The following is a 13,313-nucleotide window of genomic DNA, read 5'->3' on the forward strand; positions in this document are numbered from 1 at the left end:
AGTAGACAAGTGCCTTTAGCCAATCCTATATAATAAAAGGCTAATATGCAAATTGTCCCCTGTGGAGATCAACCAGGAGACCGGGAGTTCGTTTGCTTGCTATGACATGCACTGACCACCAGGGGGTGGCATGGAACATGCTGGGTGACCAGGAGCGGTGGTGGGGTGCTGAGGAAGCAAGGGAAGGAGGAGGTGGGGAGGCCGGGAGGTGGGGAACCTGATTGGCCCTGATCGCTGGCCAGGCCTAGGGACCCTACTCATGCACGAATTTCACGCACTAGGCCTTTAGTAAAAAACAACAGGACTTATTGGAGAGCTCTCTTACAGCACTGGGTTTGGTGGCTGACTAATCGGTCTGGCAACTAGTCTGAGCTGTTCCCTGAGTCCTGGATGGCTGAGCATGCTGCCTGGGCAGAGCTGGCAGAGAATGAACTTGGGGCTCCTGGGGGCGGCCTTGGCACGAGGGAGCAGGGTTTGCTGTTACCTTCAGGAAAGGGATGACAAATGGGCGCAGTGGGAAGTTGGTGGCCTCCTGAAGCTTGGAATGAAACTCCTCAATGGTCAGTGTAGAGTTCTGAGGGGAGAAAACCACCACGCATCAGCCCAAGCCCCGCCCGCCCAGCCCGAAGAGGGCAGGAGGCCCGAGGGCTGGGCACGACCCAGGGCCCCCGCGTCCCCGCTCAGCAGACTCATCCTCTGTGGCCAGGCCGCCCCACTCACCACAAGCCCCAGCACAAGCGTGCGGACGCGCTCCCCGATCTCCGGGGAGATGTCGCTGCCGAACTGCTGCAGGGTGGTGAGGAAGCGCTTGAGCTTGCTGAGCTGCCGTGCCCCGCAGGCCGGGGGCAGGTGCTGTGTGGACAGCGAGGCCGTGGAGCTGGTGGCTGGGCCGTTGCTGAAGCCATTGGGCGTGGACGGGGTGCCGTTGATGGCTGTCGGCGAGTGGCTGCTGCCGTTCATTACTGTGGGGGGGGGGGGGGGGAGAGGGGAGTGAGGAGCACAGCAGAGAGCCCGAGTCCCCACCTAGAGTCACAGGGATGTCATGGGAGCACCACACCCTTTACAGATGCGTAATCTCAGGCCTCAGTGAGTGGGGGCTGCTTGGTCGGACCCTCCACACCCCAGGGCAGGATGCCAGGCATACACCTGCCTCCCAGCCAGACTGCTCAGTGTCCATTGTGAACAGACAGAGGGGCTTCTCCACTATAGGGACCTGCTGGCCCCCTTCCCCTCTCCTCGGGGAAGGCCACCCCCCTCCATCCTGCTCCATCATGACAGCCCTGCGAGGTGCCCATTTCCAAAGAGGTGCCATCGCCCACACAAAGGCTCCAATCCCTGTGCTGATGGGACTCGAGTGGGGCAGAGGGACCCAGATACCCCGGGACAAGTGGGGCTGGATCCCGGCTGGGGAGCCTCTGGGCTGGCTGCTGTTGTGCAGGCCGCATGTGGAGAACCAGCAAGTTACTAAGGGACCCAAATGCACACACGGCAGCGGCCCCAGGAGCAGTGCTGTGAGCTACCCAGGCCCTGGGGATATCACCCAGCCAGTCCCAGGACTGGCACAGGCCAGGGGTGCTGAGAAATGGTCCCAGGACAGGACCTCCGCCCTCAGCCTGGGGCGACAGAGCTTTTACACTGGAGCTAGGGAGCCCTCGGTGCCCGGTCACCTGCACCCCTGTCCCCCAGCCTCAGAAACCCTAGTGATGACCACCAGGGTCTACAGAGAGGTCAGAGGTCACAGGCTCCCAGGCCTTTGAAGAAGCTTGATATTTCTGGGAGAGCTGAGGCTCCACTGCTAACCCTGGGGGCCATTCACACCTGGCGTCCTTGGCTACCGCACCGGCACCTGCTCCCGGCGGCTCACTCCTTTCTTACACTCAACCCCTTGTGTGCTCATCTGCCTGCTCCCTCGTCCTACACCTGTGAGCCCTCCTGGCACGGGGTTGGGAAAGGGCATCCTGCCTGAGGCCCTATACCACCTGCACTAGCTTAGAGGGGGGTGAGGCTTGGGGCCCGGCCCTGGTTTCTTCATATGCAAATGAGCCTGGGCCCAAACCAGGGGTGGAGCTTCCCCACTCCACAGGGGCTGGGCCCCTCTGCTCCAGGCTTCCCCGGCTGACTGTACCACGGTTGCTCTTCTACCCACGGTAGGAGCAAGCCAGAAATGCTTGACCTTGATTGCTTTTACGTGTGGGTGGTCTCTCATCCATAACTGGCCCCCACTGAGCAGAGGCCAGGGCTGACACCATGTGAGGTGAAACCTGCCTGCCTCCCTGGTCCGGATGGTCGCAGAAGCACCTCTGGACCCTAGAAGTGACACCAGCTCTGGAATAGTCCCGCAGGGAGGTGTGCCTCGCTCAGCCTTCCCTCTCACTCTGGGATGAAGAGAGAGCTCCAAACACAGGGCAGGAGGGGCCCTGTCCTTCCCCCGTCTGAGGCATCGTCCAGAGGACCCTCGGGCAGACAGAAGACTCTGCTGTTGTGCTAATTTCCTGTCTCACCAGCGAGCTCCAGCCAACCCCCTCAGCGGTCCCTGACACACATGCAAGGACCCTGACACACAATGGCAAGGAGGACCACACACACCAGCTGGTCAAGACTGATGACAGCCACCAGCGGTCACACCGGCCAGGCCAGGAGACGGCCCACTGCCACGGAGACCTCTCCGCAGTGGGGGGCTCACTCCGAGTGGCAGAACTGGGCTATCACCTGGGGTCTGGGCCTTCCAGAGGCTTCTAAGATGTGCGGCTGTCCATGCTTCCTGGGTTCCCACCCACGGCCCCTGGCCCAGCCTGGGCCCAGCCTCCCTGCAGCTCCCTTACCAGCCTGCCCTCGGTGCCTGGGTCCTCCCGGAGGCCTGCTTGCCCTCGCTGGCCCGTGCTCCCTCCCTCAGGCTGCCGGGCAGTCTCAGCAGCTTGCTAAAGAGACGCCGAAAATAACCCCCGGCCACAAGTGCTTTCATTCCACAACAGGTGTGTTACTAAGTTAGACCGCACACGTGTCCCCGGCTGAGGTTTGGGGGCACACACGAGCACCCCCGCAGCTCCCCAGCCCTGGGCCCGGGCGGGGGTCAGGCTGGGATGATGAACCAACAAACAGCCTCCCTGCTAGCCCCTCTCCCCGCTGCAGCAGCGGCTCTGGGGCTGGGAATCACACCGTCCCGGTAGCGCCGCAGCTCAGTGACGGCTGGACCTGAGAGGAAGGCCAGGCATCCCAGAATAATGGCGAGGAGGACCACGCACCGCAGGACATAAATAATGCGCAATCATTATGTCACCTCCTCTTGGAGCCCGGAGCTGCACCGCAGCCACGCCTGGGCTGAGCAGCCCAACTGGCGTGTAGTGGGTGCCTGTCCCGACGCCGGCTGACAACACTCTGAGCATCTCTCTGCGAAAACTTCCCTTTACAGACATCGGCTGTGGCCAAGCACTTTGACGGAAATGTCCACCAGTGACCATAATGTCCACTGAGCACCCAGGATGTGCCAGGCCTCCCGCCGACTCCACCAGCAGCATATGATGACTTCTAGGTGGGGAAACTGAGGCATGGATGGTGGTATCTGCCCAAGGTCACCCCATTGGGAAGAGGAGCTGGGATCTGACCCGGGCTGGGGTCTGCCCTTGAGACGCTAAGCTACAGACGTGCATTGACATTCTACCTTCTCCCAGCTCTGGGTTCGGCCATATGCACCCTGTCTTGTGGATCGGGAAAAAGGAACCCCGAGGGTGTCCACCTGCTTAAGGTCACACAAGTCATGAGGAGCAGGGGGAGGGGAGCGGTGACTGTGGGTCTGAGGACTCTGAGTGCTCTGCTCTCCTGGGCCTGCCCCTCAGGCCTCTCCGCAGACCTCACTGACATGCAATAGTGGATTGCGTAGGCAAGTGGGGTCATCGTCAAGGCCTTCCCAGGCAGAGGGTGCGGGCGAGGACCTCCTGGGAGGCCTGCGGTTTTTGTTATTTTACTTACAAAGACAGACCATAGACCATTTTAAGCAGCCATGAAAACGGCCGTGGGGCAGAGACATCGCAGGCCCGTCCTCTCGATCTGTAAGCAAAATAAGAAAAACACTCTGTGAGGAAGGGGGCCAGGGGCAGGCGGCTCTGCCCTGCGGGGTGTCTCAGTCGGCCCCTCCCCACTCTGCTTTAGGACAGCAGTTTTGGAGATTGGGGCTGTCACCACCTTAGGCCAGTCATTCCCTTCTGTAGGTCTCAGCTCTCTCTGTTCCATGAAGGGGCTTGACGGTGGGATCTTTTAAGGACATTTCCGGTGGGACCTTCCAGGGGCCTACAAGAATTTTGGCATCTCTATCTGCATGAGTGGGGTCCCTGGTTCTTAAAACGTTCTCTTCCTGGGAGGTTCCTGATGACCCCACTCAGCACCATCCTCAAGGAGCCTGGAGCCTGAGCTGACTTGTGAATCAGGGCTAGGGGTTTCCATCGACAGACAACCCAATGATGGTTCCAAAATGAAGCACAGGACCAAGCTGCCATGAGGGGAGGAAGCACCAAACAGGAAGGAAGATTTGATTTGTCTGAGCGGAATTAGTGAGCGGAAGCTAAAAGGAGACAGGCTATGCTGCAGTAATCAAAAAGTGAGCCCCCGTCACATGGGGTAATCAAGGGCAGGATGGAGTGTTAGCCCTTTGAGGGTCCTCCCAGCTGCAGAGTAGCTCCTTACATTACTTCCCAGAGTTTTCTCAGGCCCCTCCCCTTCCCTCCCCCCATCTCCCTAGCCCAGTGGTCAGCAAACTCATTAGTCAACAGAGCCAAATATCAATAGTACAACGATTGAAATTTCTTTTGAGAGCCAAAATTTTAAACTTAAACTTCTTCTAATGCCACTTCTTCAAAATAGACTTGCCTAGGCTATAGCATTTTGTGGAAGAGCCACACTCAAGGGGCCAAAGAGCCGCATGTGGCTCACTAGCCGCGGTTTGCCGACCACTGCCCTAGCCACACCACAGCTTCAACTCCAAAATGAATTTGTGCCTAGGCGGTCACTGGGCAAGAAAACCACAGCCCTCCAGCTCTGGTTCAAGGTCAGCCTCTGGTCAGCTTGGCTCACAGGCTGGTCCCAGGGAAGCTGGAGAGCCTCTTGGCAGGAATCCGAGGCTGAGCACAGAGGCTCCGTCCATTCAGGCAGCCACCAGCCAGGTGCATGGACATGGTTAACCACCTGCTTTCAGGGAATTCTTCGGTAGGGAACAAATCTGAGGCCACCTAGAGGTGGCCTGACACCCAGAGAGATGGCCCCAGCAGCCCCATGAAACTAAAGCATCAGCTTAGAAAAGAATTACTTGTCTCTTGTGACCTCTGTGCTCTAAATGGAGCCGGGACCTCGAATCCAGGAGCATGAGCCCACAGTGGTGGGGGCGCATGGGGACGGGATGGGTGTAAGGGGAGGCCCCTGAGCCACACACAGGCCTTCTGCCCACACGCACACCTGTTCACAGGCCACCCGAAAGCACACGGGGGTGGTGTCAGTTGATCTTCGCCCTGCCCCCAACCCGAAACATCTGGCTCCCAGACCACTGCTTTCTGGAACATGGGCTCCTGGACCAAGGAGTAAAGTAGGCTGCGGGAGACGCATGCGCCCATGAGGGTCGGGGCCCCAGCTCGGAGCCTTGGCCTGACCGCCAAGTGTCTGCTGGCTTCCCCTGCTTGGAACCGAACCAGAGATGGGCTGTCACTGTAGGTGGTGGCCCATGGCCTACTTCCTTGGGAGCAGCTGTTGCCCTGCAGGAGTAATCCCTTTTTCTCCCTGGCTGAGGTGCAGGCTGGGAAGTTAAATACAACACCCCCCCTTTCTACCTACGGGGCCCCGACAGGGTGGCATCTGTTGAGTAGATGCTGCCTGCGTTTCAGTCGGAGGTGAGCACTGACTCTTGCCAAAAAGAGGGCAGGACGACCAGGGGCCAGCGCCATATGAGACTTGTGTGTGGGAGAAAGCCCCGTCTCCAGCCCCTCCCAGTGTGGCTGACGAAGGCAGACGTGGACCTGTGGATGAGAACGGTGCAGCGAGAGCCCTGCTGCCCGGGGCCCGTCCTGGGCAGGAGGCAGGGCTGAGGACCTGTCCCAGTCTCTGTGGTGCATGGGGACCCTCGCTAAGACCTGGTAGAAAGGGGGCGCTGGAACCTTCTGTGTCAAGTGAAGGTGTAGGGAGAGGTATTGGTCCCTAAGCTCCTACTGTGTGCTGAGATGTCTCTGTTTTCAAGCTGCTACACATGGCAGCAGGTGATATCACTCCATTTAGCAAACTGAGGCTCGGAGGGTCAGGAGACTGGCTTAAGCCAATAACCTACAAATAAGGGGCCGAGCCAATGCCTTCTTCCCGAGGGAGGCTGGTCCACGAAGCTGGGGCCAGCCCTGGGTGTCTAGACACAGAGATCTAGAGCGGCCTTTGGTTCACCCCACGCTCTGGGCAGAGCTATGGGTCCTGTCGGGAGGCAGCAGCTCTTACTTCTTAGCCCAGGGAGGACCAGAAGCCAGAGGCTAAGGCAGTGGTCGGAAAACCGTGGCTTGAGAGCCACATGTGGCTCTTTGGCCCCTTGAGTGTGGCTCTTCCACAAAAATACTACATGCTGGCGCACACACACAGTGCAATTGAAACTTCGTGGCCCATGTGCAGAAGTCAGTTTTCAGCCTGGGCGAGTCTATTTTGAAGAAGTGGCGTTAGAACACTCGAGGGGCCAAAGAGCCACATGTGGCTCGTGAGCCGTGGTTTTTGGACCACTGGGCTAAGGAGTCTGAGGCTTCCTTTGGGGTTCAAAGCCTGGGGAAGGGACCTGAGGTGTGGGGCTTCTGACCTCTGAACATAGGGGTGGGGGTGGTACACAGATTCTCTCCAATGACCATCAGAAACCCTCAGGACACACTGCTAAGCCCCTGGCCCAAACCTGAGGATTTCCTTCCCAGCTGCCAGGACCCAAAATCACGAGTCCGCAACTTCTCTGACGCTAAGGAACAGGACTCCGGCAGCGGTGGTGGGTTCCGGAGGACTCAGAGCTGCTGTAAGCGTCGTGACACCCAACCTAAGGGTCTGTTCTACCCACCTCACTGCTGGCAGCTGCGGCCCTGCTGACCTCAGTTCCTGGCCACCCTGCGCCCCCACCGAGGCCTGGCTGCAGGCCCCTGGCGTTAGAGCCAGCGCGGGGCTCGCTGAGACCAGAGCTGCCCTGATGGGCTCTCCATCAGGTGCGGGCCTGACTGAATTCACCTGCGCTCAGCAACCTGCTGTCTGACGGGGAAGTCCCTGGCCCTCCCTGAGTTCCACATATAACAGCCAACTTTGGTGGAATGTTCACAACATGCCGGCCACCGGGTAGGAACTTCGGTGAACTCACTTGTCTTCACGGCAGCTCAGCGAGGCAGGGGCTGTAGCCAGCTCTGCTTTGCAGAGGAGGAAGGCGAGGCCCAGAGAGGTTCTGTGGCTTGCACAAGGGCTCACAGCTACGAAGTGGAAGAGCTGGGATTTGAACCTCAAAGCTTGGCCTCTGAGTCACGACGGGCCCTCCCTTTCCAGGGCCCAGGGTTTAGGGCACGGGGACCGTGGCCCCAGCTCTTATTAGCATGAAACGAGGTTTGGCCCCTCAGCAACGTCAGGGGCCCCAGAGACCCCTCTGCTCTGCCCCATCTGGTGCCCAGCCCCGGAGCTACTCACTTGTGTGGGGTGTGAAGGAGGAGTGCCGCGTGGTGCCCTGGGACGCAGAGGGTGGAGGGGGCGGCATGCTGGGGGGCGTGGACCGGGGCTGTGTCTTCACCTCCGCGGGGGAGTCAGGCATCGCTGCAGCCTTCTCCTTCCTGTCCACGGCTGTGCGGGAGCGGGGAGGGAAGAAAAAGAGAGCGCCAGTGAAGCAGGCTGAGAGGGGAGCGGTCAGCACCTCCCCAGTCACTCCGAGTGTCTGGCTGGGCTCCCGGCCCCCAGCAGCTGGGTTTGGGGCTGTGCTGCTGGAGACCCGGGTGGGGGTTACCCAGCTGGACCCAAGGTGGCTCCGTCTCTGCCCACAAAGCCAGCTCCAGTCCCAGGATAAGCCCCAGGTGTGTTCACAGGGGCTGATATCTCACCCACCTGGGGCCGGAGGGTGGGCATGGGTCAGCCCGTCTCAGGCAGGCTGCACGAGCCCTAGGCTGGCCAGCACGGGCACTCGGATCCTCACTGGGCTGGGGGGGTGGGGCTCTGGTACTGCAGACCGGGGAGCCGGGCAGCACCCACTGAGGCAGCCTCCACCAGCACGTCCTGAAGGGCCTGTTCAGAGGCACACGCTGGCCTCCCCACCCCCATTTCTGATTGAGCAGGTGTGGGGTGGGCGTCTGTTTCCCTCAGGGCCCCAGGTGAGGCTGCTGCAGGGGGTTGAGGCCCATTCAGGCGGGAGTGGGGGTCTTCCAGGAGACACCGGGCGGTGGAAACTTCTTTTTAACCACCTCCCGGCCCTGGGCAACTCCTGGGAGCAGCCAGGCTGGGGACATGGTCCGTTTCAGGCCCGTCTAAGTCTGACACTCCAAGTGTGGTCTGCAGATGAAGGGTTGTGGCCCTGGAAACTGCCAAAAGTCCTCTGTGATCTAATGGCCTGATAGGGGCCAGCTGTGTGGAGAGGGTGGAAGCAGCAAAATGAAACCTGCCTGGGGCCTGAGCTCCCGGCCCCACAGAGCAGGGCCCAGAGGAAAAGCCTCCGAGTTCCCCTGGCCAGGCACACACCCTGGGCCAGCAGTTGCCAGGGCGTTCTTTTCAGGTGGAAGGGGGGGAACAACGGACCTCCCGCTCCATTGTAAGGCAGGGTCAGCCCGGCCTGCGTCGGCCGCAAAGACCTGGGAGCAGTGGTGGGGTTTGGGTGGCCCAGCTGCTCAGGGCCGTGGAGACGGGCTTTCTCCACCTGTTACCTTAAGGGGCACAGCCCACCCTGCCCCGAGCTAGTCTTGCTAACTGATGGGGTCTCCTCCCGAGCCAGGGAGAGGGAGGGGCAGAACCGCTGTCAAGGTCACTGCCCCTCAGCGGTCACCCTGTGGCTACAGTTCTTCCCCTCTGCTCCCCCCCATCGGCCCCTTGCTCAGGGCAGACACACAGACATGTGTGTGGGGTGGCCTGCCTCTGGGGATGGTGATGAATAACACTCACAAATGGCATTACCGTCATCTCATGCTCAATGCTGTGCAAACCTCCCTTCATCTCTCCCTACTGACCCCTCAGAGAGGAGATGCCCACCGTCACAGCACCGGGGAGGGGCTCCCTCAGCCCCCCACACTGAGGGCCCCGGGGGGTGAGAGGGAAGCCCCTGCCCTGCTGGGCCCCATGGAGGGAAGCAGCCAGAATCAGCCGTCACCCGGCCTCGCAGCACCTGCTGTCCACTCAGCTGCCCGCTGGCCTCCCTCCCGCCGGGCACTCCCTCCCCCTCCCCCGCAGCCGGCCTGTCAGGAGGCTGATGGCTGGGCACATGTGCACTGCAGCTGTGGGGCCCGTCAACACCGTGCCTGGCTGCAGGGCCGGTGGCCAGTCCCTGGTGACAACCAAAGAAGGCAAGCGTGGCTGGCCGCCGCGGGCCTCGGGCCACCCCTCAGGGTGCAGACTGTCCTGGCCAGCCCTTCATCTGACCAGGCCACCCCAGGGCAGGCGGTGCCACCAGCATGCTTGGAAGGGTGCTTCGGATGCCAACCTGGGACACGGGCCGCAGGGCCTGCCCTGACTTTCCAAAGCCCTTCCACACTGGGGCTTGGCGGGAGCCTCAGAGACTACACAGAACAGAGCAGCAGATAAAGGAAAGCCCCGCGGGGGAGGGCCGCTCAATGCGTTGACCCTCCCTACACGGTGCTTGTTTAACAAGCGCCTCAGTGGTCAGAGAGAGGAGGAGGACGGGTCCAGGCAGGACAGCTCGACACGTCGCACCTATCTCCGCAGCCCCTGAGAGCGGGCTCTGGATACATCCACCCATCCCACAACGCCCGCTGGGACTCAGGATGGAGCAGGCAGAGCTCTGCTGGTGCCCGGCAACCTCTGGTGAAAAGGAGAAGGAGGCGGCGCTAGGCCATCTGTTTACTTAGGAGAGGAGGCAGGACCTGCTCTCGGCCCTGGACAGCCATCACTCCTTTTATTCTCACCAAAAGCCTGTTTCGCAGGCACAGAGAGGTGCAGTAATCTGCCCACGGGCACACAGCAAGTATGGGCGCCTCCCTGCCGAGTCACATGGGTTTGCAGGGTTTCGTGGTTGTCACCCACAGGCACTCTTCTCCTCTAGGAGAGGCGTCAGGCTGCCCAGCGCCTGAGCATGCTGGGGCCATAGGCGCACCATCCGGGATCTCAGGAGTCTTTCTTAAATCTTGTTTGAGTCCCGGCTCTATTTCCCTCCAGGCAATGTGACCTAGGGCAAGTTGCCTCATCTCCGCTCCTCCATAAGGGGGCAGCAGTGAGCACCTGCCACTGGGCGGCTGGGGGCTCGATGAAATCAGGTGAAGGGTCTGCACATAGGAGCACGCAGTGACATTCAGCAAAGGTTTATAGAGCAGCTCCTGTGCTGGGTCCCTCCTCCGAGGCTGCCCTCAGCACAGGCCCGCCTCAGGAAGGAGAAATCACGAAGGCCTTCTGTGAAGAGCAGAGGTGGTGTGGAGATGAGGAGGAATGGCCTGTGGTCAAGGAACAGAGAGCACAAAGGCCAGAGGCCTCTAGTTGTGCAGAAAAATGGGGCAGAAAGGCAGCCAGGCTGGGCTGGGGAGTGTAGACTAGGGTGACCAGATGTCCCGCTTCTGGCGGGACAGACCTGATTTTTAACAACTTGTCCAGTGTCCTGCGGCGTTTTTAAAAAAGTCCTGATTTTTTAAAAAATCCTGCAGGACGCGGGACACATTGCTAAAAATTGGGACTGTCCCTCCAAAAGCAGAATGTCTGGTCACCTTGGTGTAGACTGCTGAGTGGCAGTGGGAGCCACCGAGGCTCGGCACAGCAGCTGGGCGGGTCTGGAGTGTGCACGTGGTTTCTCTGGCCTAAATCCCTCCAGCGGCTTCCATACCGGTGGGGCGTCACCAGGCCTTACCCTGAGGGCAAACAGGTGCCTCTCTAAACTCTAAGGAGCCACCAGACAGGTGTTCTCTGTTCTCTGTTCTCTGGCTTCCTGCTCTGCCCCCCTTCAAGGCCTCATACTGAGACCCCCAGACTCACTGGGAGGCTCAGACCCCCAGCAGCTGGGAGGCTCAGGCAGCCAGCATAGGGACGTCCAGGAGGGACCTTGGGCCCATAAGGCAGAGAGGGCAGGAGCCAGCCAGGGCAGGGGCAGGAGGGGGGGAGGAGGGGGAGAGATGGGAGAGTCCAGGAAGGGGCCGTGCTGTTGGATTCTAGGTGCCAGTGAGAGGGCCACCCCCTTTCCCGTTTCCCACCAAGGCTGCTGAGGGGCCCAGCATGAGCCGGCTCAGATGGCAGAGCTCCCACCAAGTCAAACCGCCGCCGGAAAACCTGGGCCAGCCCCACAAGACACTCTTTTGCTCCCCTTTCTTTGTCCCCTCATCCTCCAGCATCCACGCTCAGGTGTCCTCAGACCCGGCACGTCCACACAGCAGCTCGGTGAACCCTCCCGCCTCCCGGAAAGTGCTGTCGGGGCCCAGGTGTTGGCTCCCCGAGGTCACCAGCCCATGAGAGGCAGACCCAGGTCTGCCCTGGCCATCGGACCCCCGTGCTTATTCATCTTCTAACGGCCTGTCCCCCATCCCCACAGGGGCTTTCTGTGCTGTCTTTCCCACCACGGATGCACAAGGGATGGGGCCTGCAGGCTCCTGAGAGGCTGGTGTCTTGATATCGTCTGAGTGTGCAGGAGCCGATGGACGACATCCTCCTGAGAGGGGCGAGGGTGGGCAGAGGGGCCCTGTCCTCTCCAGCCCCCGGGATCGGGGCTTCCTGCTCCAGCTCACGGCCGGAGCTCCCCACCCCCTGCCTGCCGCTCCCAGCCCGAAAGCACATTCCCAGACCCTGTGCTCCCAGGGCCCGAGGGACAGCCTGTGTCTTTCCCAGACGGCGTATCCAGTTCCCAGCGAATGTCGCTAATCCATCCACAGAGGAAGCCGCTCTCCAAGGCCAGGCGGAGTTGGTGGGAAAGAACACGGAATGTGCCGGAACAAGCCACCCCATCCATCACTGTCCGTGTGCGCCTGTGGTTCCCAGCCCGCACTGCTTGGCTGAGAACTGGCCAGCGCCCAGGGCTCCCAGCCCTGGGGTTCTAGAACCCTCCGCAGAAGGAGGACCTGCTAGCGTCAGCACGGCTCATTTTCCCGGCTTTGCCCTCCTTGAATCCACGATGCTGCTGATATAACAAGCTCCCGCTTTGATCTTTTGTAGTGTGAGTCCTACTGTACCTCCTTTGACCCTCACAAAAGCCGAGCCGTGGATGTGGGAAGGCAGCAGGAATGGCAGGTGATCTGCTGCCGGCTCCTTGCACAGGTGCTGACAGATAACAACAGTAAGCTCAGCTCTTGCTGCCTCAGGCCCTTTGCACAGGGACTCACAGGCAATGATGCCAGGTCTGACCTGAGCAACCTGCATGTACCCCCTCATCTTGTCCCCACAGCAAGCCTGTGAGGTGAACAGATGAGACACTGAGGTACAGGGTGGGGAAGACCTGAAGCCAGGCTGCCTGGCCCCAGAGGCCACTCTTTGTGGGGTCTTGGGACGAGCTCCCACACAGAAACTGAGCAGGTGTCGCTCCTAGGTTGGGTACAGCTCCACCCCATGGCCCTCTCCAGGAGCTGACCTGCAGGCCAGGGTTCCTGAGGTCCATGGGGGGCTGGGGAGGGGCCCTGAAGGGTTCAGCCCCTCTCAAGTCCCCAGCATAACCGCGAGGCCGGTCTCAGGAGTACTGAGCGTATGAGCAGAGCCTTTTCCAGGGCTGCCGGGTAAGCTTGGCACCCGAGGAACGGCACTGTGCCCGTTTCCACCTCTGTAAACAAGCAGGCACTCTGGGCATACTGCCCCAGCCTCAGTTTCCACGTCTGTAAGCAGGAGTAAGGAGGGAGAGCACTAAACAGGCGCAGCAGCAGTCACAGCGATCTCGGAGACTGATGGTGGTGAGGACCCAAGGAGAGCAGCGTGGAACACCTGTCCAGTCATCTCCCTCCTGCATCTCGCACACATTGCCTCTTCCTTGCAGGGAAAGCGCAGGTGAGCAAAAGGAAAGGAAGCCCCTTGCGAGGTTGCCTGGCCAAGACTAGCCTCACCATGTCCTCCACCACCAGGTGAGACTGACAAGCCGGTACCCACCATCCCCTCCATCCCCTGAGAGGCGGAGGCTCTGCAGGTGCGTGGGGGGCAGAGCCAGGAACCGGCCCCGGTCTCTGAATCCCCAG

At 60.6% G+C, this 13,313-nt stretch overlaps 1 protein-coding gene across 6 annotated transcripts in view; it reads right to left on the reverse strand.

Annotated features, from left to right (window-relative positions):
- Positions 1–13,313, reverse strand: part of CBFA2T3 (CBFA2/RUNX1 partner transcriptional co-repressor 3) — a 93,657-nt gene that overhangs the window by 19,410 nt on the left and 60,934 nt on the right. For 2 of the 6 annotated variants that reach the window (XM_084905704.1, XM_084905709.1), the window contains exons 2-5: positions 7,660–7,809; positions 3,967–4,044; positions 721–962; positions 485–574 (exon numbers count right to left, since the gene is read on the reverse strand). In XM_084905704.1, the coding sequence (XP_084761830.1) occupies positions 485–574; positions 721–962; positions 3,967–4,044; positions 7,660–7,809 (560 nt within the window). Of the gene's footprint in view, positions 1–484; positions 575–720; positions 963–2,822; positions 2,910–3,966; positions 4,045–7,659; positions 7,810–8,067; positions 8,259–13,313 lie in introns of those variants that run through there. The other 4 variants (XM_084905705.1, XM_084905707.1, XM_084905706.1 and 1 more) reach the window with 3 other exon arrangements.

This window comes from Pipistrellus hanaki (genome assembly GCF_964339955.1).
Source record: "Pipistrellus hanaki genome assembly, chromosome: 15".
NCBI classification, from domain to species: Eukaryota; Metazoa; Chordata; class Mammalia; order Chiroptera; family Vespertilionidae; genus Pipistrellus; species Pipistrellus hanaki.